Source organism: Pseudorca crassidens, chromosome 11 (assembly GCF_039906515.1).
Source record: "Pseudorca crassidens isolate mPseCra1 chromosome 11, mPseCra1.hap1, whole genome shotgun sequence".
Lineage (NCBI taxonomy): Eukaryota > Metazoa > Chordata > Mammalia > Artiodactyla > Delphinidae > Pseudorca > Pseudorca crassidens.
In genome coordinates this window covers 64525366-64551332 of record NC_090306.1, presented here as the reverse complement: position 1 = coordinate 64551332, position 25967 = coordinate 64525366, and the positions used below count along the sequence as shown (strand labels likewise).

Here is a 25967-nt window from a genome sequence, read left to right as displayed (position 1 = left end):
AGACTCAACTAAGAGGCTACAATGCTCTGTTATTTTTAAAATTTACTTCTATCTGAATATCATTTGGAAAAAAAGATAAAACTGTTTTTTAACAAATGAAATTTATAAGATTGTGCTAAGATTTTTAATGCTAAGAAAGGCTCTTAAGTTTTTCTACATATATTGAATACGTAGATGGTCTACAGCATCTCATTGTAGCTATAGCAAACACTATGCTCTACTTTGACAATTTAGAGACAGTTGTTGAGGCTTTTTGCATGTAATTGTCTAAAATTTGTTTATTAAGTGAAACTTCTGAAATCTCACAAACTTCCTCTGCATTCAACCAAGTTTTTAAATGAAAAGTATTAGGTATTTAATCTTAATGTTTTTATAAGAATGACAAGAGATTTGGGGCTTTTAGAAAAGTGCTAGTTATATTTGTTTTAAAAATGTCACTGTGGGATTGTCAGGAAGAAATTATTATTATATTACTAAACTACAGAATTCCCTTTTAAATAAAGATAATTCTCTACATTAATTTTTAATTTCTTTAAATATAGGATAGTGAAGTTTTTATTACTGACAAAAAGACTGATAATTCAGAGGTTTTCTGGAATCCAACACCAGACATTAAGCAGTGGAGATTAATAAGGCACACTGTAAAATTTGAAGAGCAAGGAGATTTTGAATCAGAGAAGTAAGTATACCACTTTTCAGCTCACTTCATGAAAATCAAAGAGTATTTTTTGTAATCCCTCAACAGTATGGTCACTTTTCTGTTTTTAATTCAGCAAAATAGTTCAACATTTGTGGGATTTGACAAGATTTTGTTTTGGTGTATGTGAATGTCAAATAATTATAACACAAATCATGCTGCTCTTCTGCAGCTCTAAACTAAACTTCCTATTTTTTCCTTTCTCTTCTTATCTGCTCCAGGGCTTATTTAAAAAAAAAAGAGAGAGAAGAAGAAGAACAAAAACTTTTTTGTTTGCATAAAATGATGGGACTAATGATTCTTGGTTTTTATCTGGCAGCTGTTTTCTAACCTGGGTTAGGCATGTAGAACTTTAGGCGAAGTGGTTACAAAATCTACTTCTGTTTTATTTTCTAAAATACAAAAATCACGCCACTGGATGTGCAGGCTTCTAGAGGACTTATATTATTTGGGGACTAATTAAGGCCATAATTTATGTTCTTAAATCATGAAATTCTTCCTGGATCTCCTATACTTTTACACCAAAAATATTGTATACATACTGCCCAATCGTATTCTTCTATTTCTTTCCTTGTGGTAGGAGAAGGGGGTAGCTGTGTAAAAGACACTCTACTAGGTACTTTATACACATTATGCAGTTTAGTTCTCACTACATGTTTGCACAGGCATATCATTCTCTTCTCCTGAGGATTCAAGTCTACGTGCACTTTCCTTCTATGCTCAAAATTGAGGTTTTCAAAGATGGAAGGTTACGTATGCACCAGTTCTGAAAATTCTGTTTCAGCTATAACCACGTGATGCTCTCCATCCAGAGTGAAACTTTGCGAAGGCATACGACAATTTTTGAGATGTGGGTATAATTTAATGTATTTTAAAGATGAGGAAAATGAGTCTTAGACAAGATAAGTAACTTTAAGTTCACCAGCCAAGAAGTGGCAGATCTAGGATAAAACCCAAGTCTATCTGATTCCCTAGCCTTTATTCTTTGAGCCCGACATGCTATCTTCCCAGATGGGTAGAATACAGATATATTTTTAAGTATCTAGTAAAACACTAAACTTTAGTAGGGGAAAAGATTTTTGCCTCAGTATTTTTTCCTGCTAAATCAATGGTTCTCAACACTGGCTGCACATTAAAACCACCTGGGAAACATTAAAAAAAAAAAAAAAAGCAATACTTGGGCCCACTCCCGGAGATTCTGATTCTTTTTAATTCCCTGACAAATCCTCCACCCAAGGTTGAGAAACATGGCAGTATACTTCTGGATCTTTGAGGCCAGTGGATCCTAAACAGTATGTACAAGAATCATCTAGGGAGCTTGTTTAAAATGTAGATTCTTGAGCCTTCATTACATTTCTACCATGTGGATCAGCACCATTCACTTCCATGTGTTTAAGAACCCATGTAATAAATTTCTCTGGCCAAGAAAAAAAATTGGTCTCCACTGTCTCACTCTATTCAAGGCATCACTTTTTATATCTTGACTTGTTTCTAAGCATCCGAGCATAAGCTTTCTCAAAGCCAAAAACCCACATGGGCATCATTTTCTCTCAAGGGGAGTCAAGCCTATTCCATGCAGATTTGATTTTCTGTTGTTCTTTTCAATATTATTTTTGCACATGTATTAGACTCTGGCAGCGGGTAACTCGAGCCATAAATGCCAAAGACCAAACAGAAGCTACTCAAGAAAAGTGTGTTTTAGAAGAAGCTCAAAGACAAGCTGCCAGAGATCGGAAAACAAAAAATCAAGAGTGGACTTGCAAGTTATTTGACCTTGACTCACTCACAGGAGAATGGCATTACAGGTTTGCAGAGTAAGTAATTAAAAATTATATTACAAACAGTATCTCATAGTTTTTTGCCTTCATTTCTAGTTTTGTTTTTTTTTTTAATAACATCCTACAGCTTGGCTTGGGTTGTTATTCTTTTTAAATTTATTTATTTATTTTTGCTGTGTTAGGTCTTCGTTTCTGTGCGAGGGCTTTCTCTAGTTGTGGCAAGCAGGGGCCACTCTTCATCGCGGTGCGCGGGCCTCTCACTATCGCGACCTCTCGTTGCAGAGCACAGGCCCCAGACGCGCAGGCTCAGTAGTTGTGGCTTACGGGCCCAGTTGCTCCGCGGCACGTGGGATCTTCCCAGACCAGGGCTCAAACCTGTGTCCCCTGCATTGGCAGGCGGTTTCTCAACCACTGCGCCACCAGGGAAGCCTGCTAGGTTTTTTTTATTGTTAGTATGAATAGTTTTTAAATTAAACAGTATGTGTGAGATTTTACCCTTGATGTTCCATTCATTATAAATTTGACTCCATGATAGTAGTTAGCCTATAAAATAAGCTGAGGATCAGAAGATTAGATATGACATATCTTAATCTTACAGCTAAGTTTATAATTATCAATGAAAATCTAATCGTAGAGTAGAAAGTTTTTTAAAAAGTTTCTGAGCGTTTTGCCTAGTCATTAAACAAGTGGTCTTTTCTCATTTATGTAGTACTCGACCATGGGATCCACTTAACGATATGATACAGTACGAAAAAGATGGTGTTATCCAGACCAAAGTGAAACATCGCACTCCAATGGTATGTAATAAAAAAGTAACTAGATCCTGCTCTGCATATAAATTTTTAAAATTCGTAGTATCTTTGGTTACCAACCTTTAAAATTTGGCTCCACAATTTAAAATTTCAGGTCAGAAAAATGATACAGTAGGCAGCTCCAAGCTATTTTGCCCCCAAAGAAACATAAAAAATCAAGCAGAAACTGTCATAACCAAATTTGCCTGAACTCTGGAAAACAGTCAGAGGTTTGCAGCAACTAAGTGAGAGCTGAATCAAGAATCAGGTGACTTCAGAGCAGCGAGAAGGCTTCATGGCATTTTTTACTTGCTCTTGTCCTAATGCCTCCCTGGTGCAGTGGCAGTCTTGAAGGGTCCCCACGTTCCCAGTGTGAGCCCTGGTTCCACAGGAAGTACAGTAGACCTTGTTAACAAATTGTTGTGTATGTCTTTTTTTTTTTTTTTAACATCTTTGTTGGAGTATAATTGCTTTACAATGGTGTGTTAGTTTCTGCTATATAACAGTGAATCAGCTATACATATACATACATCCCCATATCTCCTCCCTCTTGTGTCTCCCTCCCACCCTCCCTTTCCCACCCCTCCAGGTGGACACAAAACACCGAGCTGATCTCCCTGTGCTATGCAGCTGCTTCCCATTAGCTATCTATTTTACATTTGATAGTATATATAAGTCCATGCCACTCTCTCACTTCATCCCAGCTTACCCTTCCCCCTACCCGTGTCCTCAAGTCTGTTCTGTATATCTGCGTTTTTATTCCTGTCCTGCCCCTAGGTTCTTCAGAAACTTTTTTTTTTATATTCCATATAGGTGTGTTAGCATACGGTATTTGTTTTTCTCTTTCTGACTTACTTCACTCTGTGTGACAGTCTTTAGGTCCATCCACCTCGCTACAAATAACTCAATTTCGTTTCTTTTTATGGCTGAGTAATATTCCATTGTATATATATACCACATCTTCTTTATCCATTCATCTGTTGGTGGATATTTAGGTTGCTTCCATGTCCTGCCTATTGTAAATAGAGCTTCAGTGAACATTGTGGTTACATGACTCTTTTTGAAGTATGGTTTTCTCAGGGTATATGCCCAGTAGTGGGATTGCTGGGTTGTATGGTAGTTCTATTTTTAGTTTTTTAAGGAACCTCCATATTGTTCTCCATAGTGGCTGTATCAATTTACATTCCCACCAACAGTGCAAGAGGGTTCCCTTTTCTCCACACCCTCTCCAGCATTTATTGTTTGTAGATTTTTTGATGATGACCATTCTGACCAGTGTGAGGTGATACCTCATTGTAGTTTTGATTTGCATTTCTCTAATGATTAGTGATGTTGAGCATCTTTTCATGTGTTTGTTGGCAATCTGTATATCTTCTTTGGAGAAATGTCTGTTTAGGTCTTCTGCCCATTTATGGATTGGGTTGTTTGTTTTTTTTGATATTGAGCTGCATGAGCTGCTTGTATATTTTGGAGATTAATCCTTTGTCAGTTGCTTTGTTTGTAAATATTTTCTCCCATTTTAAGGGTTGTCTGTTTGTCTTGTTTATGGTTTCCTTTGCTGTACAAAAGCTTTTAAGTTTCATTAGGTCCCATTTGTTTATTTTTGTTTTTATTTCCATTTCTCTAGGAGGTGGGTCAAAAAGGATCTTGCTGTGATTTATGTCATGGAGTGTTCTGCTTATGTTTTCCACTAGAGTTTTATAGTGTCTTACCTTACGTTTAGGTCTTTAATCCATTTTGAGTTTATTTTTGTGTATGGTGTTAGGGAGTGTCCTAATTTCATTCTTTTACATGTAGCTGTCCAGTTTCCCAGCACCACTTATTGAAGAGGCTGTCTTTTCTCCATTATGTACTCTTGCCTCGTTTATCAAAGATAAGGTGACCATATGTGCTTGGGTTTATCTCTGGGCTTTCTATCCTGTTCCATTGATCTGTATTTCTGGTTTTGTGCCAGTACCATATTGTCTTGATTACTGTAGCTTTGTAGTATGGTCTGAAGTCAGGGAGCCTGATTCCTCCAGCTGCGTTTTTCTTTCTCAAGATTGCTTTGGCTATTCAGGGTCTTTTGTGTTTCCATACAAATTGTGAATTTTTTTGTTCTAGTTCTGTGAAAAATGCCATTGGTAGTTTGATAGGGGTTGCCTTGAATCTGTAGATTGCTTTGGGTAGTATAGTCATTTTCACAATGTTGATTCTTCCAATCCAAGAACAAGGTATATCTCTCCATCTGTTTGTATCATCTTTAATTTCTTTCATCAGTGTCTTATAGTTTCTGCATACAAGTCTTTTGTCTCCTTAGGTAGGTTTATTCCTAGGTATTTTATTCTTTTTGTTGCAATGGTAAATGGGAGTGTTTCCTTAATTTCTTTCAGATTTTTCATCATTAGTGTATAGGAATCCAAGAGATTTCTCGGCATTAATTTTATATCCCACTACTTTACCAAATTCATTGATTAGCTCTAGTAGTTTTCTGGTAGCAGCTTTAGGATTCTCTGTGTATAGTATCATGTCATCTGCAAACACTGACAGTTTTACTTCTTCTTTTCCTGTTTGGATTCCTTTTATTTCTTTTTCTTCTCTGATTGCTGTGGCTAAAACTTGCAAAACTATGTTGAATAATAGTGGTGAGAGTGGACTTCCTTGTCTTGTTCCTGATCTTAGATGAAATGGTTTCAGTTTTTCACCATTGAGGACAATGTTGGCTGTGGGTTTGTCATATATGGTCTTTATTATGTTGAGGTAAGTTCCCTCTATTCCTACTTTCTGGAGGGTTTTTATCATAAATGGGTGTTGAATTTTGTTGAAAGCTTTTTCTGCATCTATTGAGATGATCATATGGTTTTTCTCCTTCAATTTGTTAATGTGGTGTATCACATTGATTGATTTGCATATATTGAAGAATCCTTGCATTCCTGGGATAAACCCCACTTGATCATGTTGTATGACCCTTATAATGTGCTGTTGGATTCTTTTTACTAGTATTTTGTTGAGGATTTTTGCATCTATGTTCATCAGTGATATTGGCCTGTAGTTTTCTTTTTTTCTGGCATCGTTGTCTGGTTTTGGTATCAGGGTGATGGTGGCCTCATAGAATGAGTTTGGGAGTGTTCCTCCCTCTGTTATATTTTGGAAGAATTTGAGAAGGATACGTGTTAGCTCTTCTCTAAATGTTTGATAGAATTGGCCTGTGAAGCCATCTGGTCCTGGGCTTTTGTTTGTTGGAAGATTTTTAATCACATTTTCAATTTCAGTGCTTATGATTGGTCTGTTTATATTTTCTGCTTCTTCCTGGTTCAATCTTGGATGGTTGTGCATGCTTAAGAATTTGTCCATTTCTTCCAGGTTGTCCATTTTATTGGCATAGAGTTGCTTCTAGTAATCTCTCAGGATCCTTTGTATTTCTGCAATGTCAGTTGTTACTTCTCCTTTTTCTTTCCTAATTCTATTGATTTGCGTCTTCTCCCTTTTTTTCTTGATGTCCCTGGCTAATGGTTTATCCATTTTGTTTATCTTCTCAAAGAACCAGCTTTTAGTTTTATTGATCTTTGCTATCATTTCCTTCATTTCTTTTTCATTTATTTGTGGTCCGATCTGTATGATTTCTTTCCTTTGGCTAACTTTGGGGTTTTTTTGTTCTTCTTTCTCTAATGGCTTTATGTGTAAGGTTAGGTTGTTTATTTGAGATGTTTCTTGTTTTTTGAGGTAGGGTTGTGTTGCTATAAACTTCCCTCTAGAACTGCTTTTCTGCATCCTATAGGTTTTGGGTCATCGTGTTTTTATTGTCATTTGTTTCTAGGTATTTTTTGATTTCTTCAGTGATCTCTTGATTATTTAGTAGTGTATTGTTTAGCCTGAATATCCTTGTATTTTCTACGGATGTTTTCCTGTAATTGATATCTAGTGTCATAGTGTTGTGGTAGGAAAAGATACTTGATATGATTTCAATTTTCTTAAGTTTACCAAGGCTTGATTTGTGACCCAAGATATGATCTATGCTGGAGAATGTTCCATGAGCACTTGAGAGGAAAGTGTAATCTGCTGTTTTTGGATGGAATGTCCTATAAATATCAATTAAGTCCATCTTGTTTAATGTATCATTTAAAGCTTATGTGTCCTTGTTGATTTTCATTTTGGATGATCTGTCCATTGGTGAAAGTGGGGTGTTAAAGTCCCCTACTATGATTATGTTACTGTCGATTTCCCCTTTTATGGCTGTTAGCATTTGCCTAATGTATTGAGGTGCTCCTATGTTGGGTGCATAAATATTTACAGTTGTTATATCTTCTTCTTGGATTGATCTGTTGATTATTATGTAGTGTCCTTCTTTGTCTGTTATAATAGTCTTTATTTTAAAGTATGTTTTGCCTGATACGAGAATGGCTACTCCAGCTTTCTTTTGCTTTCCATTTGCATGGAATATCTTTTTCCGTCCCCTCATTTTCAGTCTGTATATGTCCCTAGGTCTGAAGTGGGTCTCTTGTAGACAGCATATATATGAGTCTTGTTTTTTTATCCATTCGTCCCATCTATGTCTTTTGGGGGGAGCATTTAATGCACTTACATTTAATGTAGTTATCGATATATGTATGTTCCTATTAACCATTTTCTTTATTGTTTTGGGTCTGTTACTGTAAGTCTTTTCCTTCTCTTGTGTTTCCTGCCTAGAGAAGTTCCTTTAGCATTCGTTATAGAGCTGGTTTGGTGGTGCTGAGTTTTCTTAGCTTTTGCTTGTCTGTAAAGCTTTTAATTTCTCCGTCAAATCTGAATGAGATACTTGCTGGGTAAAGTAATCTTGGTTGTTAAGTTTTTCCCTTTCATCACTTTAAACGTGTCCTGCCACTCCCTTCTGGCTTGTAGAGTTTCTGCTGAGAAATCAGCTGTTAATCTTATGGGGATACCCTTGTTTGTTATTTGTTGCTTTTCCCTTGCTGCTTTCAATAGTTTTTCTTTGTATTTAATTATTGATAGTTTGATTATTAGGTGTCTTGGCCTGTTTCTCCTTGCATTTATCCTGTATGGATAGGATATCCATACAGGATATCCTGTATCTCTGTGCTTTCTGAACTTGAATGATTGTTTCCTTACCCATATTAGGGAAGTTTTCAACTACAATTTCTTCAAATATTTTCTCAGTCCCTTTTTTTCTCTTCTTCTGGGACCCCTATAGTTCGAATGTTGGTGCGTTTAATGTTGTCCCAGAGGTCTCTGAGATTGTCCTCAATTCTTTTCATTCTTTATTCTGCTCTGTGGTAGTTATTTCCACTATTTTATGTTCCTGGTCACTTATGCATTCTTCTGCCTCAGTTATTCTGCTATTGATTACTTCTAGAGAGTTTTTAATTTCGTTTATTGTGTTATTCATCATTGTTTATTTGCTCTTTAGTTCGTCTAGGTCCTTGTTAAACATTCTTTTATTTTCTCCATTCTATTTCCAAGATTTTGGATGATCTTTACTATCATTACTGTGAATTCTTTTTCAGGTAGACTGCCCATTTCCTCTTCAGTTGTTTGGTTTGGTGGGTTTTTACCTTGCTTCTTCATGTACTGTGTGTTCCTCTGTCTTTTCAGTTTGCTTAATTTACTGTGTTTGGGGTCTACATTTTGCAGGTTGCAGATTCATAGTCCCGTTGTTTTTGGGGTCTGCTCCCAGTATGTAAGGTTGGTTCAGTGGGTTGTGTAGGCTTCCTGGTGGAGGGAACTGGTGCCTGTGTTCTGGTGGATGAGGCTGGATCTTGTCTTTCTGGTGGGCAGGACCACATCCGGTGGTGTGGTTTAGGGTGTCTGTGAACTTACAATTTTAGGCAGCCTCTCTACTAATGCATGTGTTTGTGTTCCCATCTTGCTAGTTGTTTGGTATAGCCTGTCCAGCACTGTACCTTGCTGGTTGTTGAGTGGAGCTGGGTCTTAGCGTTGATATGGATATCTCTGGGAGAGTTTTCACCACTTGATATTATGTGGGGCAGGGAGGTCTCTGGGGGACCAATGTCCTGCACTCAGCTCTCCCACCTCAGAGGCTCAGCCCTGACACCTGGCCAGAGCACCAAGACCCTATCAGCCCCACGGCTCAGAAGAAAAGGGAGATAAATAAATAAATTAATTAATTAATTAAAATAAGGTTATTAAAATAGAAAAAAATTATTAAATATTTAAAAGTAATTTAAAAAAGAGAGAGAAAGAAAGAAGAGAGCAACCAAACCAAAAAACAAATCCTCCAATGATAACAAGTGCTGAAAACTAAAAAACAAACAAACAAATAGAAAATAATGGACGGTCAGAACCCTAGGACAAATGGCAAAGGAAAGCTATACAGACAATATCACACAAAGAAGCATACATATACGCACTCACAAAAAGAGAAAAAGGAAAAAATATATATATATAAGAAAATAAAACACAGAAGAGAGCAACCAAATCAGTAAACAAATCTACCAACGATTATAAGCTCTAAACACTAAACTAAGATAAACATAAAACCAGAAACAAATTAGATGCAGAAAGCTAACCCCAAATCTACAGTTGCTCCCAAAGTCTACCACCTCAATTTTGGGATGATTCGTTGTCTATTTAGGTATTCCACAGATGCTGGGTACATCAAGTTGATTGTGGAGATTTAATCCATTGCTCCTGAGGCTGCTGGGAGAAATTTCCATTTCTCTTCTTTGTTTGCACAGCTCCTGGGGTTCAGCATTGGATTTGGCCCCGCCTCTGCATGTAGGTCGCTTGAGGGCATCTTTTGGGAAGTCTGAGGTCTTCTGCCAGCGTTCCGTAGGTTTTCTGTAGGAGTTGTTCCACATGTAGTTTTGATGTATTTGTGGGGAGGAAGGTGATCTCCACGTCTTACTCCTTCACCATCTTGAAGTCGCCTCCAGCTTCGGTCTACTTGAAAGCAGTGGCTTATAACATCTCAGTGATGGCAGCAAGAGAAGAATCCTCTGAACTCTCCTCTCTGTAAAGAAAGACACCGTGCCAAGTGTCAGTGCAGCATATGGGGAAATCTATGGGCGGCATCATAGTGTCCTTTGTGACTCAGGGATCTGTCTTTCAAGCCAAACAGCCATCGTGCACAGCACCATGCTCTTCTGAAAATTCCTGCATCCAGGCTTCAAATGCAGAGCTCCATCAGAAGGCTTCTGAGTGCCCCCAAAGTCCTGCCTGGCTTCAGCCCCAATGACCTCTCCAGAAGTGGGAAGTGCCAGGATCCGACCTCTCCATAAGGGGGGGTGCACTGGGGTTGACCCCTCCAGAAAGTTGCGTGCAGGGCTGTGTATGTCTTTTGTAACCTGTCTGGGGGCTACCTGAAGGATTTATGCAGGGCATGCATCTTTTTTTTTTTCTAACTCAGAGCTGAGCCAGAAAGGCTGCAGGCATTGCTTGAAAATAGTACAAGCCAAACTAACAACCTGCAGATACCTGGGGCAAAAGATTACCAATAAAACACACAATAGGCCATGTAAGGCCCAGGAGAAAAAGCTAGGGAGAGATTCTTTGGGAAACTAGGGCATTGAAAAGCCCCATGTATACAGGAGAATCTAGAAAGCCATGAAAATGCCCAAGGCAAGATGCTTATGCTCAGAGAAGACCTGCAAAAACCCTTACCTTTCACCTTAAGCTAATTTCTAGGCTTGAAATGTTGAAGGAGTGCCCGTACACAGAGCCTGTCTGCTAAGACTAGGAGAGTTTGGGTTTTGCGGGTATTTTTGTTTTTGTGTCTTGTTTGTTTAGCTACTGGTGTTCAAGGAAATCTATGTCAAAATACTAGCTAAACACAAGCTGAGGAACACAGGCTTCAGTGACCATGCACAACAAGGAGAAAAGTCTTTGCAAATACAGTTTGGGAAATTCACTGAACAGATGGAGTACAATAGCCTTCAACAATACAGAAAGCAGCACACCCTGGAGAAAGTGGAAAATATGATTTCCAGAGTTACCACCTTATAATATTTAGATGTGTAGTTTTCAACAAAGAATTAAAAAGCATACATAGAAACAGGGAAATACGAACCCATTAAAAGGAACAATGTAAGTTGACAGAAACCATTCCCGATAAAGTCCAGATACCAGACTTACCAAAGACTTTAAAACAATTATCTTAAGTATGTTCAAAGAGTTAAAGGAAACAGGGACAAAGAACTAAAGGAAATCAAGAAAAAGTTATATAGACAAAATCAGAATATCAATAAAGAGAAATTATACAATGAAACCAAACAAATTCTGGAGCTCAAAAATACAATAACTGAAATGAAATATTCACTAAGATATTCAACAGCAGATTTGGAGAAGGTGGAATGCAAGAATCAGCTAACTCAGAGATTGGACAATTGAAATTATCTAGTCTGAGGAACAGAAAGAAAGGAATGAAGAAAGTGAACAGAGCCTAAGGGACCTATAGGGCACCATCAAGTGGATCATCATATACATTAAGGGAGTCCCAGAAAGAGAAAAAGAAGAGAAAGAGGCAAAAGAATATTTAAAGAAAAAAGTCCACCAAATCCCCAAATTTAATGAGAGATATGAGTCTATAAATCCAAGAAGTTCAACAAACTCTTAAATAGGATAAACTCAAAGAGACCCCCACACCAAGACATTATAAGCAAACTGTCAAAAGTCAAAGACAAAAAGAATCTTGAAAGCAGCAAGAGAGAAGCAACTTGTCACGTATAAGCGATCCTTGATAGGGATAGTAGCCAATTTCTCACTAGAAACCATGGAGGCCAAAAGGCATGAGATGACATATTTAAAGTGCTGGAAGAAAAAACTTGTCAAACAAGAATTCTATATATGGCAAAACAGTCCTTCAAAAATGGGGGAGAGGGCTTCCCTAGTGGCGCAGTGGTTGAGAGTCCGCCTGCCGATGCAGGGGACACGGGTTCATGCCCCGGTCTGGGAAGATCCCACGTGCCCCGGTCTGGGAAGATCCCACATGCCGTGGAGCGGCTGGGCCCGTGAGCCATGGCCGCTGAGCCTGCGCGTCTGGAGCCTGTGCTCCGCAACGGGAGAGGCCACAACAGTGAGAGGCCCGCGTACCGCAAAAAAAAAAAAAAAAAAAAAAAAATGGGGGAGAAATTAAGACATTTCCAGATGAGTGAGGTCATTACCACTAGACCTTCCATATAAGAAATGCTAAAATAGTCCTTCAGGTTGAAATGAAACTCAAAGCTGTATGAAGAAATAAAGATTTTCAGTAGAGGTAAATGGATGGGCAAATATAAAAGCCAGTGTTATTGTAGTTTTAGTTTACAACTACACTTCTTATTTTTTACAGAATTTGAAAGATTAAATGAATGAAAATAATTACAAATCTATGTTACAGAGCATACGGTGCATAAAGATGTAATTTGTGACAACAAAAACATATAGGGAGGGGCAATGGAGCTGTTAAGCAACCAAGTTTTTGTGTGCTATTGAAATTAAGTTGGTATCAATTCAAGCTAGATTGTAATAAATTTAGGCATAAATGTCATTCTCATGATAACCACAAAGAAAATATCTAAAACACATATACAAGAGGAAATGAGAAAGGAATCAAAACAATTCATTCCAAAAAATATCAATTAAACACAAAAGTAGTAATGAAAAAAATGAAGGTCATAAAAAGGTATAGGACATACAGAAAACAGCAAAATGGTAGAATTTCTTCCTTATCAGTAATTACCTTAAGTGTAAATTGATTAAACTCTCTATTCAAAAGGCAGATTGGCAGAATGGATTAAGACAAACATGATCCAATTATATGCTGTCTACAAGAGATTCACTTCAGATCCAAAGACACAAATACAGTAAAACGGAAGGATAGAAAAAGTTATTCCATGCAAATAGTAACCAAAAGAGAGCTGGGATGGCTATACTAATATTGGACAAAATAGACTTCAAGTCAGAAACTATTACAAGAGACAAAAAAAGACATTATGTATTGATAAAAGAGCCAGTTTATCTCTATATATGTACCAATCTATGAAGCCCCAAAATGTATGATGCAAACATTGACCGAATGAAGGAAAAAATAGACCATTCTACAACAATAGATGAACGCTACAGTATCACTCTCAATAATGAATAGAACATCTAGATAGAAGATCAATAAGGAAACAAAAGTCTTGACTCACACAATAAACCAACTAATCCTAACATATATATATAGAATATTCTACCCAACAACAACAAGTATACATTCTTCTCAAGTAAACATGGAACATTCTCCAGGATAGAACATATGTTAAGCCACATAACATATCTAAATAAATTTTTTAAAAATTAAAATCATGCAAAGTATCTTTTCCAGCCACACTGGAATGAAGCTAGAAATCAATAACAGAAAGAAACTTGGGAAATTTACAAATATGTGGAAATTAAACAAGACACTCTAAACAACACCAATGAATCAAAGAAGAAATCATAAGGGAAATTAGAAAACACTTAGATGAATGAAGAAAAACAAAAACAAAAACCACAACATACCAAAACTTATAAGACGCAGCAAAGGCAGTGCTCAAAGGGAAATATATAGCTGTGAATACTTATATTAAAAAAGAAGAAAGATGTCCAGTCAATAACCTAACTTAACAATGAGGATCTAGAAAAGGAAGGGAAAAACTAAACCCAAAGACAGCAGAAGGAAATTTGGAATGGAAATAAAATAGAGAATAGAAAAACAATAGAATCAATGAAACTAAAAGTTAGTTCTTTGAAAAGGTCAGCAAAGTTGACAAACATTTAGCTAGACTAAGAAAGAAAAAAAGCAAGAAGACGAAAATAACTAAAAGCAGAAATGAAAGTGAGGCCATTACTACTGACCTTACAGAAATAAAAAGGATTATAAGAGAATATTGTGAATATTTGTATGCCAACAAATTAGGTAACCAAATGAAATGGACAAATTTCTACAAACACATATGTTACATAACCTGACTCAAAAAGAAATAGAAAATTTCAACAGACCTGTAACAAATTAAGAGATTGGACCAGTAATCAAAAACCTCCAAACAAAACAGATACATGGATAAAGAAGATATGGTGTATATACACAATGGAATATTACTTAGCCATAAAAAGAATGAAATAATGCCATTTGCAGCAACATGGATGGACCTAGAGATAATCATATTAAGTGAAGTAAGTCAGACAGAGAAAGACAAATATCATATGATATCACTTATATGTGGAATCTAAAAACATGATACCCTTGACAGAGTTGTCAAGTCCACTCAATGGGAAAAGAAAAGCTGCTTTAACAAATGGTGCTGGATTTCCACATGTAAAAGAATGAAGTTGGATCCCCTACCTCAAACCATATACAAAAATTAACTCCAAGTAGACCCACAACCTGAAATAAGAGCTAAAACCATAAAACTCTTAAAAGAAAACAGGGATAAATCTTCATGACCCTTTATTTAGCACCGTATTCTTAGATATGACACTAAAGGCATGTGGAACAACAAGAAGAAATAGATAAATTGAACTTCATCAAAATTAAACACTTTTGTCTATCAAAGGACATTATCAAAGTGAAAGACAACATGAGAGAATATTTGCAATCATTTATCTGGTAAGGGTTTAATATCCAGAATATATATGGAACTCCTTACTTAACAACCAAAGACAAACATTCCAAGTAAAAAATGAACAAAGGGCTTGAATAGACATTTCTTCAAAGAAGATACACACATGTCCAACAAACACATGAAAAGATGCTCAACATCGTTAGTCATAAATAATAATATCATTTCCATTTATTATAAGATGCTTTCTACATTATCCAGATATTATTAAAAGTAAGCAATCTAAATAATTTTATTGGAAACCCAACATCATTCACTGAGAATGTTTCTTATGTTGGGAACAAGATAAGTATGATCTTAAAAGAGCACTATTTTTAACATTCAACTAGATGTACTAACTGGTGCAGTTAGAAAAGCGAGGTATCCATATTCTTATTTGTGTGTGCATAAAAATGTCTCTTGAAGGATATACAAACTAATAGTGTTGACTATCTTTTTAGTGGGGGAGAGACTGGGTGGATATGAGTCAGGAGTGGGAAGGAAACTCTTCATTGTATATTTTCTTATACTCTTTGATGTTTGTGCCAAATTAATGTTTCTTATTAAAATTAAACAATTTGTATAAGTGTATCATATTTGTTAAGTCTTAATTAGACTATTTCATCTTTGTTTTTATTTCCAAGTACTGTGCCCATGAACAGTTTTGACGGTTGTACAACATTGTCTTTAATTACAAAATTCAGTGCAAATTCACATAATAGCATGATTTTTTTTTTCAGGTTAGTGTCCCAAAAATGAAACATAAGCCAACCAGGCAACAGAAGAAAGTGGCAAAAGGCTATTCCTCCCCAGAACCTGATATCCAGGACTCATCTGGAAGTGAAGGTAAAAATATTTATTGTAGACTATTGACTATAAGAGTCTAAATTTTTTAAAGTATATTACTATACTATGTTTGATATAAGAAAATGGTTTTTCATATTAACTCAAGGAGATTTGTAAGTTTTTGTGGGGGCAGGGATGATGTACAAGAAAAGCTATTTTAGATTATAAATTTCAAAACCAGGCCACAGGGTAAAGGCATGGGAAATGAAAAAAGGGGAAACATGCAAATCAAGAACCACACTGCAGTGCTAGCTCTTATGCCTTGTTAGCTTCTGAAAAATTGTTGCTGGTTTCCTAGATTCAACACAGGCACCATTTCTTGAGTTTTGGTCTCAGTTCCATGCTTCAGAAAAGTTTTTTATTTTCATAATAAATTACTGTGGTGTTTAGAAGTCACAGAAGTAAAAATATAACTATATCAAATTATGAACTAAATTTACTAGTGTGCCATTCTTAAGTCAGATAATGTATAAACTGTCTTGAACTACACTGAGATATAATCAAGGATTAAGGTAATGTCTGAGACATTATGAGAAAATAAAGTTTTCTTAAAACCGTAGTCTCTACTAAGTTCACACTAAGCTGGGGAACTCAGTTTTACAGAGATAATACTAGAGGTGAATAAATGGTAAATGCTAAGAAACTAGTAGATGACAAATAGTAAAGAGTTTAAAGGAAAGGGGGCTGAATTCAGCTTGAGGGAAGGTCCTTAGAGGAAAGGAACCCTGATGAATTATGAGGATTTTTAATGGTTTATAGCAATCTAGGCTTGAGGGATGCTGGTGAGTGGACACGATACTGGAATAAAAGAGGAATAAAATGAATAAAGTTCTAAAAGTAGGAGTCACATGGTACTGTTGTGCTCAAAAGGAGTATTAGTTATACTATTGTTCCCATTTCACAGAAGAGGAAAGTGAGACATGGGTTAACCTGCCCAAGGTCGTATGCCCCATGAGGCAGTGTGTATATATATATATATATATATATATATATATATATATATATATGCAGATATTTTGGCTCCTTAATTCATTCTCTTATCCACTCCACTATATTACCTATAATGTATCAGCTGACATTTACTGAGTATTTAATGTGGGCCAAACTGGTGGTTAAACATACCTTCCTACAACCATGTGAAGTCTGAGTATTATTATTATCCCAAGTTTACAAATGAGAAAGCTGAGATCTGGAGAGAGGTTAAGCTCTGAACAAAAATGGAAAGGAAGGAATGGATATGAGAAGGGATTTTTAAAAATACCATACACTTTGTTAGTTGACAATAAAAATTTGTAGAAGAGATATTTAAACCAATTGAAAAGGTTTAAAGTTTGGGTTACTAAAGGAATAAAGATAACATTAACAATTAATTAAAAAATTGAAAAGGGAGCTTAAAAAGCTGACTTCTTCAGATGTAGGCAAATAGGCAAGAGGCAGAAGAGAGTAATACCTCCTCCAAGTTAATATATGTTTTTTGGTTTTTGGTTTTTTTTGCGGTACGCGGGCCTCTCACTGTTGTGGCCTCTCCCGTTGCGGAGCACAGGCTCTGGACACGCAGGCTCAGCGGCCATGGCTCACGGGCCCAGCCGCTCCGCAGCATGTGGGATCCTTCCCAGACCGGGGCAGGAACCCGTGTCCCCTGCATCGGCAGGCGGACTCTCAACCACTGCGCCACCAGGGAAGCCCAATATATGTATTTTTAAAGAAATATTTTTGTCTATTTTAATTGGTTAAAAAATAAAGCTGATTCAATCCAAAATTTAACTAATTCGTGGTTACTTTAAATATATCTATAGTGTTCTAGTTTTGAAATATGATTGAAACTTCAAAAATGCCAAGTATTAGGAGTAGTATGTTAGTCTCTAAGCCATAAAAATAATGCCTAGGAAAATTATTACATGAGAATCATTAATCTGAAATTTAGATTGTTTATAATTAAATATGTTCACTGTTTTCACCAAGTTTATTCTAAATGTCTTTTTAGCTCAATCAGTAAAACCAAGTGCAAGAAGAAAAAAAGGGATAGAACTGGGAGACATTCAAACTTCCATTGAATCTATAAAACAAACACAGGAAGAAATTAAAAGGTAATACATACGACAGTGACTATTCATTTGAGTCTAGAGGAGTTAAGAATCCTGTTATGTAGGAAATCATATGCAAACTTTACATTTTTATAACATTGCTAAGCTAAAATAGAACCTTGGCGTCTGTCACCTGATTACTGAAACTTAGGAAATTCCTTCAGCACTAAAATATTTGGGAGAGATGGGGAGGTTGTTTTGTCTCATCTGTGAAACTGGAATTGGAGTCTCTTCATCTTACTGCTGTAGCATACTAGGAATGTAGTTGGGTTGAATGTGGAAGTGGGGTGGTTCCTGAGAAAGCCAGTCTCCTTTGTACATGGCTGATTTTAATTAGAATGTACCAGTTGTTAAAATATTGAAACACTTCCATAACAGTGGGCAAATAGCCACTACCCTGAGACCTTCAAGTGTTCCCTGTGCACTCCCAGACCCATCCCCTCACTCACCTCTGCAAGATCCAGCAACTAACGGTCATAACACGTAGGGAAGTTCCTTGGGAGGGAAGGGGTCCTGATCCTGCTCCACTGGTAAGGCTAGCATGAGTTCAGATCGGTTGTCTCCCATTGCTATATCAGATGTTAAGTTTTTTTAATATTAGCCAACCTTCTTTTGTGTATTCAGCACTCAGCGCTAGATGTCCTGGAGGATTTTTTTTTTTAAGATTTTTTTTCTGTTCTTGGTGATCTATGGCTTACATTTAAATGCTGTTTTCATCTACAGCCTTATTTCCTACCATTCCTCTATACTTACTCATGCTCTAGTCCTATGAAACTCCTCACATCTCCAGAATATACCGTGCTATCTCGTCTTTGGGTCTTTACCCACGCTGAATCCGCTTTTTAGATTGCCCTTCCTCCCACCTTGCCCCTCAAGAAAATCCCTGTTTATCCCTCAGAATATAACTCAGATGTCACCCTTTTTGTAACATTTCTAATCACTCTGCCCCGTAGTTATTAATCCTTCCACTTGGCTCGTATGGCTCCCTATACACAGTCTTTTTGAGAGCTTACTGCGCTATAGAGTTGCTAATTGTGTGTGTCTGTTCCCTCACTCCACCCTGCCCCAGTTGGACCGTGAGCTTCTTTAGAGCAGGGAGCGTGTCTTCTGCATCTTGGTATCATCAGCCCTTATGTAAAGTGCTTGAGTTTCCTAACTTAATTATATTTATAAATTAAAGAGCCTACTTGTTCATATTTGCCTCCTTTCTTTCTCTATACTCATAAAACACTTCAATAGAAGAAGTCAAAAAGAAAAACGTCTTCACTAATCAGCTCTTTTTAGCCAAAAGCGTTTAGAGTGGCATGAGGATAATGTAAGCTCATTTTATGACTAAATTAACATTTTTTTGTTAGCATATGAAATGCCTACAGAGCATTCTTCAAGTTAGGAATGTCACAATATTTGTTGTATTACTTTTTTCCTGGTGAATTAAGGATTTTTCTCCAACTCTGCCTTTGTCTCCTAAAGAAAGATAAAAGAACCTTAGTGGGCCAACTAAGAAGCAAAATTTTTGTTTTAAAACCACTGTGATAACAAAGAAAGTGATATATTTTAAAGTCATCAAACTTTAAAAATTATGTTTAACACACATCATTAAGTAATATATTTGGTACAGTGCAGAGTATAGATTAGGCAAGACCTAATAGTGGTTCCACAAAGCATAATCAGCTCCCTGTTCAGGTGGTAGTAATTGATGGAACTTTATACAATTGAATTTTATACAATGATCATATATCAAATTGTGATTTATTTGCTAACATTTTTGGTAAATAATTATTAAATTTATTGTTGCTTATTTTTATAGAAATATTATGGCTCTTCGAAATCATTTAATTTCAAGCACACCTGCCACGGATTATTTTCTGCAACAAAAAGACTACTTCATCATTTTTCTCCTGATTTTGCTTCAAGTCATAATAAACTTCATGTTTAAGTAGAAGTTCTTTACCATTGAATCAATGAACTGGAATGATCATATTTGGCCTGGGACCAATGTTGAAGATGCTTTGGTCTTTATTGAAACATCACAATATTTCTAAAACAGAAAACCTTAGAAATATATGTAGAACTGTTGACTTTTCCTACCTTCTATCCTTAACCCTGAAATAAGATCTATTCTATTTGGTTATTAAAGTGAACTATATGTTAAGTGCCAGAACATTTCTAGCTTTTGTGAGACTGTGTCTACATGTGAGTATAATAAATCCACATGTATACACAATTGTGTCTTATGTATACCTTACAGTAGTCTTTGTAGTCTATGGTATGTTCGTGTTATGAAATATATAGCATTAATGTCATTCATAACAAAAATGCTATCAATCTTATAAATATATGTGTAGCAATCTATTTTCTTCATAAAACCGGCACAAAACTTCTATCAGTAAGGAATTACAGAATGGGAAATGATGGGATAATAGACATAAATAGTTCAATGCACTGTACTGTGAAAAAAAATCATTTCTAAAGCATTCAGTTCAATTGTCTTCTTAGAAACAGCAAAAAAAAAAAATTGTGGTCAAAATTGATTTGAGAGACAAGGTGGCAAACTGCTTTATCAAAAGTTTACACAAGATTTTTTTTAAGCCCTAGAATTTAATATTTATAGATACAGGTATAAATATATGTATGTGTATATCAACAAAAAAAACCCTGGTACTCGGATCTACTGATTATATATTTCCTGTCATACCTGTATAACACCCCATTAAGCACTTGCTGAAAAAAGTGTGGTCAAACTTGATTGCTGTCCTTCTTTCTTTTTTTTTTTTTTTTTAAAATTTTTTTTATTTTTTTGCGATACACGGGCTTCTCACTGCTGTGGCCTCTCCCGTTGCGGAGCACACAGGCCCCGGACGCGCAGGCTCAGCGGCCATGGCCCACGGGCCCAGCCGCTCCGCGGCATGTGGGATCCTCCCAGACCGGGGCACGAACACGCGTCCCCTGCATCAGCAGGCGGACTCTCAACCACTGCGCCACCAGGGAAGCCCTTTCTTTTTTTTTTTTTTAAACTCAGTTGGTCCAATAACATAGGCCAAATTTTAGAGATGGAATTATAGGGTGTATGAAATGCTGATAGTCATGATTTTTCATTATGAAAAAGTTATTTTAGCTTTCATTTAGATTCTAGTGTGTTCAGTGAAACAGTTGAATAGAAAATATATATATAACCAATATTTTACTTCAAAAGCCAAAAAGAGAAGGACAATGAGAAAAGACACTTCGTGTGGTGGTATTTATGTGTATGTTAAAATTGGTTTCTTTAAAATGTGCAATAAGTTGAGCATCTAAGAAGAGCATCAAGTTCTCAAGTTTAATTCTCTGTTATCCTTCTCTGTTCTCAGTAACTGCAGTCTGTGGCAAAACCACAATTCCTCAAGATTCCTTTTGTTCAGGCTCAGGCAAACATTTTTCCTAAATATTTTTTTCAGTTTAATGTTTTTCCTTTATGTATCTTAGAATTCTGAAAGTAGATTTTGAAATGAAAATGAAGGTCAGAGAGAATAATTGCTCTGGCTACACTTGCCTTCGACTAAGAAGAGACTGAGACACTAGTAAAAATACAATCAAATGTTTATGCCATGATAAGTATAAAATCAAGGAATGATTGCTAAATTATGAAAATTGAAAATGATTAAAAGGGCCTGCTTTTTACCACCTAACCAATATAGCTATCTTAAATATCCTTAGATTTTATGAAGAGCTATTTCCCATGTATTTTTGGCAAAAAAGTGTATTCCATATGTATGTGTGAAAACATTTTTTAAATAGATTATGCGTAAATAACATATACCTACACCCAGTATAAGTATAGGTATAATGTGACTACACTAGAATAGGTGGGGTTTTGTTTGTATTTCATACTTGTTGATATAATTTTTATACTCACTTTCTGTTACCAATGTTATGCTCTACTGCCTATTCATTGATATATATTTTGTAAATACTGTACGACTTGATCCTTTTTTATGGTTTAAATTAGTATTAATTTATATAAGTTGATTGGCTGATCACAAAATAATTTCATTATTAAACCCTGAAAACTTATATTTTGTGTTGGCAACTCCCCTTTGGGACTTCAGTCATGTTACTTTCATTTGGTCTAAACAGTGTTTTATTTGTATGGTTATCTTCTAAGACTGGAGAGGTAGTTATTTACTTTTGTATATTTTCTTGTTAGGGCAAATGTGTTATGGGCTCTTATTACTCAAGGAGTCAAAAACTATTTCATGAGAAAGAGCAGGGTTACTCATGACTGTTTCTTATACACTAAAAGCATATATCTAATCTAATAGTCTTCTTATGTTTTTATTTGTGTGAGTTCCTTTCTGTGAACTGAACACAAAACTCAGGAATAGGTGGCTTAGTTTTAGATCAGTGCTTATACTAGGCTTAGTATGTGAATACTTTAAAACACACAATTAACTTTGTATTTAGCCATATATGTAGTTGACTTCTCCACCTGAGATTAATCTTTCTTCACAATGGATTCATAAAAATTGTGATTTACAGTTCCCAGTTGTCTGAGAGCCTCATGGTGGTTTTTAGGATTTAAGACCTATGACCGTTTTTTTTTCATTTGATCAAAAATTTTATTTTTTCACTTGAAAATTTAAATGAGTAATAATTATTGATGTGTGCATTTCTGTTTTAGTTGTTAAATATACTATGCCTTCAGTTATCTACCATTTAGTGAGACGTAGCTGGCCCTGGAAAAGATAATAAATACAGCATGTGAAATAAGTTTCAGCAATAGATATTTTACTTATATTTCATGTCAGTACTTTTTTGTATTACTTATACAGTGTAATCTTTGTTACCATTCCATTGAAACAATTGGCCTTGTAAAATAAAACCCTCATTTAGTATTTACGCTTTTGTGCCTTTAAGAAAATACTTTTTGTCATTTTTGTGTTACAGAACTATAATATGATTCAAAGTGTTTATAGTCTTAATTATCACAAAAGGGTCATTTCTCTGTCACTTAATTTCCTTTTATATAGCTATAGCATATTTAAACAGTAATGCTGTACTTTTATAAGGGTTTTTGTCTATTTACCTATCTCAAATATATCCTTCACTTTCAGACATCATTGAAGTAGACCTGTCAGATTATTCTGCGTATTGTAAACAGTGCCTTTTTGATAGAATTCACACTGTTTTAGGGTGTCAACTCGTGCCATATACACACAAAATTATGTGGAGAAGGCAGTTTTAACTTTCTGAAGAATATCTTAGTCAAATATTTAAGGAAAAAATGTATAAAATTCCATTTTTTCCAGTGTTTAGCATTTCTAGTGAGCAATGAATATATTTGGGGGTTTTTTTGTTTGTTAGACATACAGTGATAATGAGCCATACATGATGCTGCAGATTATTTTGAATTATGTTAAATGTATAGAAATAAAATATTAAAATTAGCGTTTATACCAAATTTTCCAAATTGAACCATAGTGGGGTCAGGGGGGAACCCCACACAAATCACTAAGTTTACATTTCAACCTCTATCTTATTTGACTACATGGAAAAAGAGATTCTTGGGCTTCCCTGGTGGCGCAGTGGTTAAGAATGCCTGCCAATGCAGGGGACACGGGTTCAAGCCCTGGTCCGGGAAGATCCCACATGCCACGGAGCAACTAAGCCTGCACGCCTAGAGCCCATGCTCTGCAACACAAGAAGCCACCGCAATGAGAAGCCCGTGCACCGCAACGAAGAGTAGCCCCCTGCTCGCTGCAACTAGAGAAAGCCTGTGCACAGCAACAAAGACCCAACGCAGCCAAAAATAAATTATGAAAAAAAAAGAAAAAGATTCTTTAAAATGTATATAACCTGCCACTATTATGTAATTTGCTTTCATTCTGTTTACCTGTAGTATGAATTTAGTATATTTAATTTGCTTTTTGTTACTCTTAACATACTGTTTGTTTCGTTACAGTTTTTAATTGAAGGATGGACTGTTAAAATTGTATAGGACCAGTGTCTCCTTAATATGATTAACATATTTAGAAGAACCACAAGAAACCCATGACAAAATGAATGTGAATATACTTTCTAAAATATTTAGAAAATTTTATCTTTCTGCACTTATTATGTAAAATTATTTTAGTATTACAACATTGAAATTTATTTAAAGAAAAAATGCCATGAAACATTTGAACTGATGAGCCACAGAACTTCAGTTGAAAATTTTCACTTCTTAGCATGCTAACTATTCATTTAAGTTAAATATCCTGTTTAATGGCCATTTATAAATTCAAATACTACCACTGGTCAGTTTTGTAAAATAGAATAAAAGGATGTTATCTGCAGTGTAAATACAGCACACTGTCAAATTCTTTTCCTTAAGGTGCATAGTAAATGTACAGATAGTCATAGGCAACTGTTTTGTAATGTATTACATTTCTAATCTGTTATTCCTAACCTATTATAAAAGTTTGCAGAGACAAAAGAATTGAATTTTTCTAATCTGTAAAATGATGCTAACTTCGACAAGTAGGCATTCTAAATAAAATTTTTAAAAAGAGTAAACTGATCAAACGACTGACTATAACATATGGTGACCAGATTATTTAGTCTTAATTTTTTAATTAAAAATAATTTTGTGTGGGGGGGTAGTTGTGAAGGATGGTGAAGGGCTTGGAAGGGATTTAACAGCTAGAATCCTTAATGTATGCTTTACGTGATGCTTCATATTCATTCTTCTTGAATACTCATAATAACCTTCAGATGAGTGGAAGTTACATTTTACAGATGAAGATTCTGAGGCTCAGAGAAGTTAAATGATTCTAAAAGCTACATAGTAAGAGTGACAGCGAGCCCAAGTTTGAACCCATGTCTGACTTCAATGTCCATTATCTTTCCACTGTACACTTAAATAGAACTCTGACTTTACTTCTAAATCCACTGCTCAAATCGAGTAACCCCTTTGTGATGGGTAAGAACGAAAGAACCTTGGGAATTCCCTGGTGTCCAGTGGTTAGGACTTGGTGCTTTCACTGCTGAGGCCCAGGTTCAGTCCCTGGTTGGGGAATTAAGATCCCACAAGCCGCGTGGTGCTGCCTAAAAAAAGAAAAAGAAACTTGCCATTACACAAGCATATACACAAAACCCACATGAAAAAGTTTTCCCCCCCGCAAATCACCTATTAGTCCATACTGAGTCAAAATCACTCATGTTCCAAGAAATCATTCCTCTTCAGTTTTCCTCTTTTCCTCCATCATCCTCCCCTCCTGTATTTGCACCCCTCAGGATCCAGTTCCTTCTGGTTAATAGTGAGCTGGTTCTGCCTTACTGGGGGGAAGGGGAGGGCTGACAGGCTTCTTCTGTCCTATGCATAGGAATAAGGGGTAGGGAAAACAGGCCCTCACTGTTGAACCTCAATGAAACATCTACAAGGTAAATAATTTTCTTACTAATGTTGACCACACTCTAATAGGTGTCCTGTATTGTGTTATGATAATCAGCTTTTTTGCACCTTACAAAATATCCCTTTCTTGTGGAGATAGTGGGCCCCTACAGTGGTGACACGTCACAGTAATTTGTTGAGTATGTTGTACTTGTTGAGTGCTTAGTACCTACGAGGCACCATGCAAAAACAAACCAAAAAACCCCCTTGTAAACATTCTCACCCTCCTTAAAACCTTGATTTTTTTTTTTTTTACTTATCTATTATCACCATTTTTTTTTAAGATGAGAAAAGCGGAGACAAAAGAATGTCACAGATAAGTACATGGCACCGCAAACCCAGGTCTAAATATTAAGCCTATGCTCTTAACCATTTCATCCTTAAGAGAGAGGGTATGTGTGTGTCAGTATACGAAACAGTATGTTGTTTCTGCTTAACAGTATGGTTTTTTCTGCCGTCGGATTGTGTCCAGTAATCTTCGGTCACTGTGTTTTTAAAGCATCCTATTGATTACCAATGTGGCTAAGTGTTCACATCTATCACCTCTGCTAAAGAAAAATTAAACTGTGGTGGGTTTCATAGTGATACCTAAGCCCAGGAAATGTGGCAAAGCCCCCAGCAGAAAGCACGAAGCCTGCAGCTCGTGACTGTAGCCAGGGCCTCCTCATCTGTCCTACAACCCGAAAGAGAACCGCTGATGCAGAGTGTGGACAGGATATGCACGAGTCCAAGGCAGAGGTTTTTGTTACAAAACAGCGAACTTTTGAGGGAGGTCAGGAACGAACCGAGCTCTAGCCGCGGTGCCCAGTCCCTCCGCTCTCGTGCCGAG

General features: G+C 36.2%; 1 protein-coding gene across 4 annotated transcripts in view; it reads left to right on the top strand.

Annotated features, from left to right (window-relative positions):
- OSBPL8 (oxysterol binding protein like 8) overlaps positions 1-22605 on the top strand; it is a 192677-nt gene extending 170072 nt beyond the window's left edge. For 3 of the 4 annotated variants that reach the window (XM_067697394.1, XM_067697397.1, XM_067697396.1), the window contains 6 exons: positions 543-679; positions 2326-2511; positions 3185-3272; positions 15541-15646; positions 17631-17733; positions 19538-19968. In XM_067697394.1, coding sequence (XP_067553495.1) covers positions 543-679; positions 2326-2511; positions 3185-3272; positions 15541-15646; positions 17631-17733; positions 19538-19670 — 753 coding nt within the window. In that variant the 3' untranslated portion in view covers positions 19671-19968. Of the gene's footprint in view, positions 1-542; positions 680-2325; positions 2512-3184; positions 3273-15540; positions 15647-17630; positions 17734-19537; positions 20482-20720 lie in introns of those variants that run through there. The other variant, XM_067697393.1, reaches the window with a different exon arrangement.
- The last annotated feature ends 3362 nt before the right edge of the window (positions 22606-25967 follow it).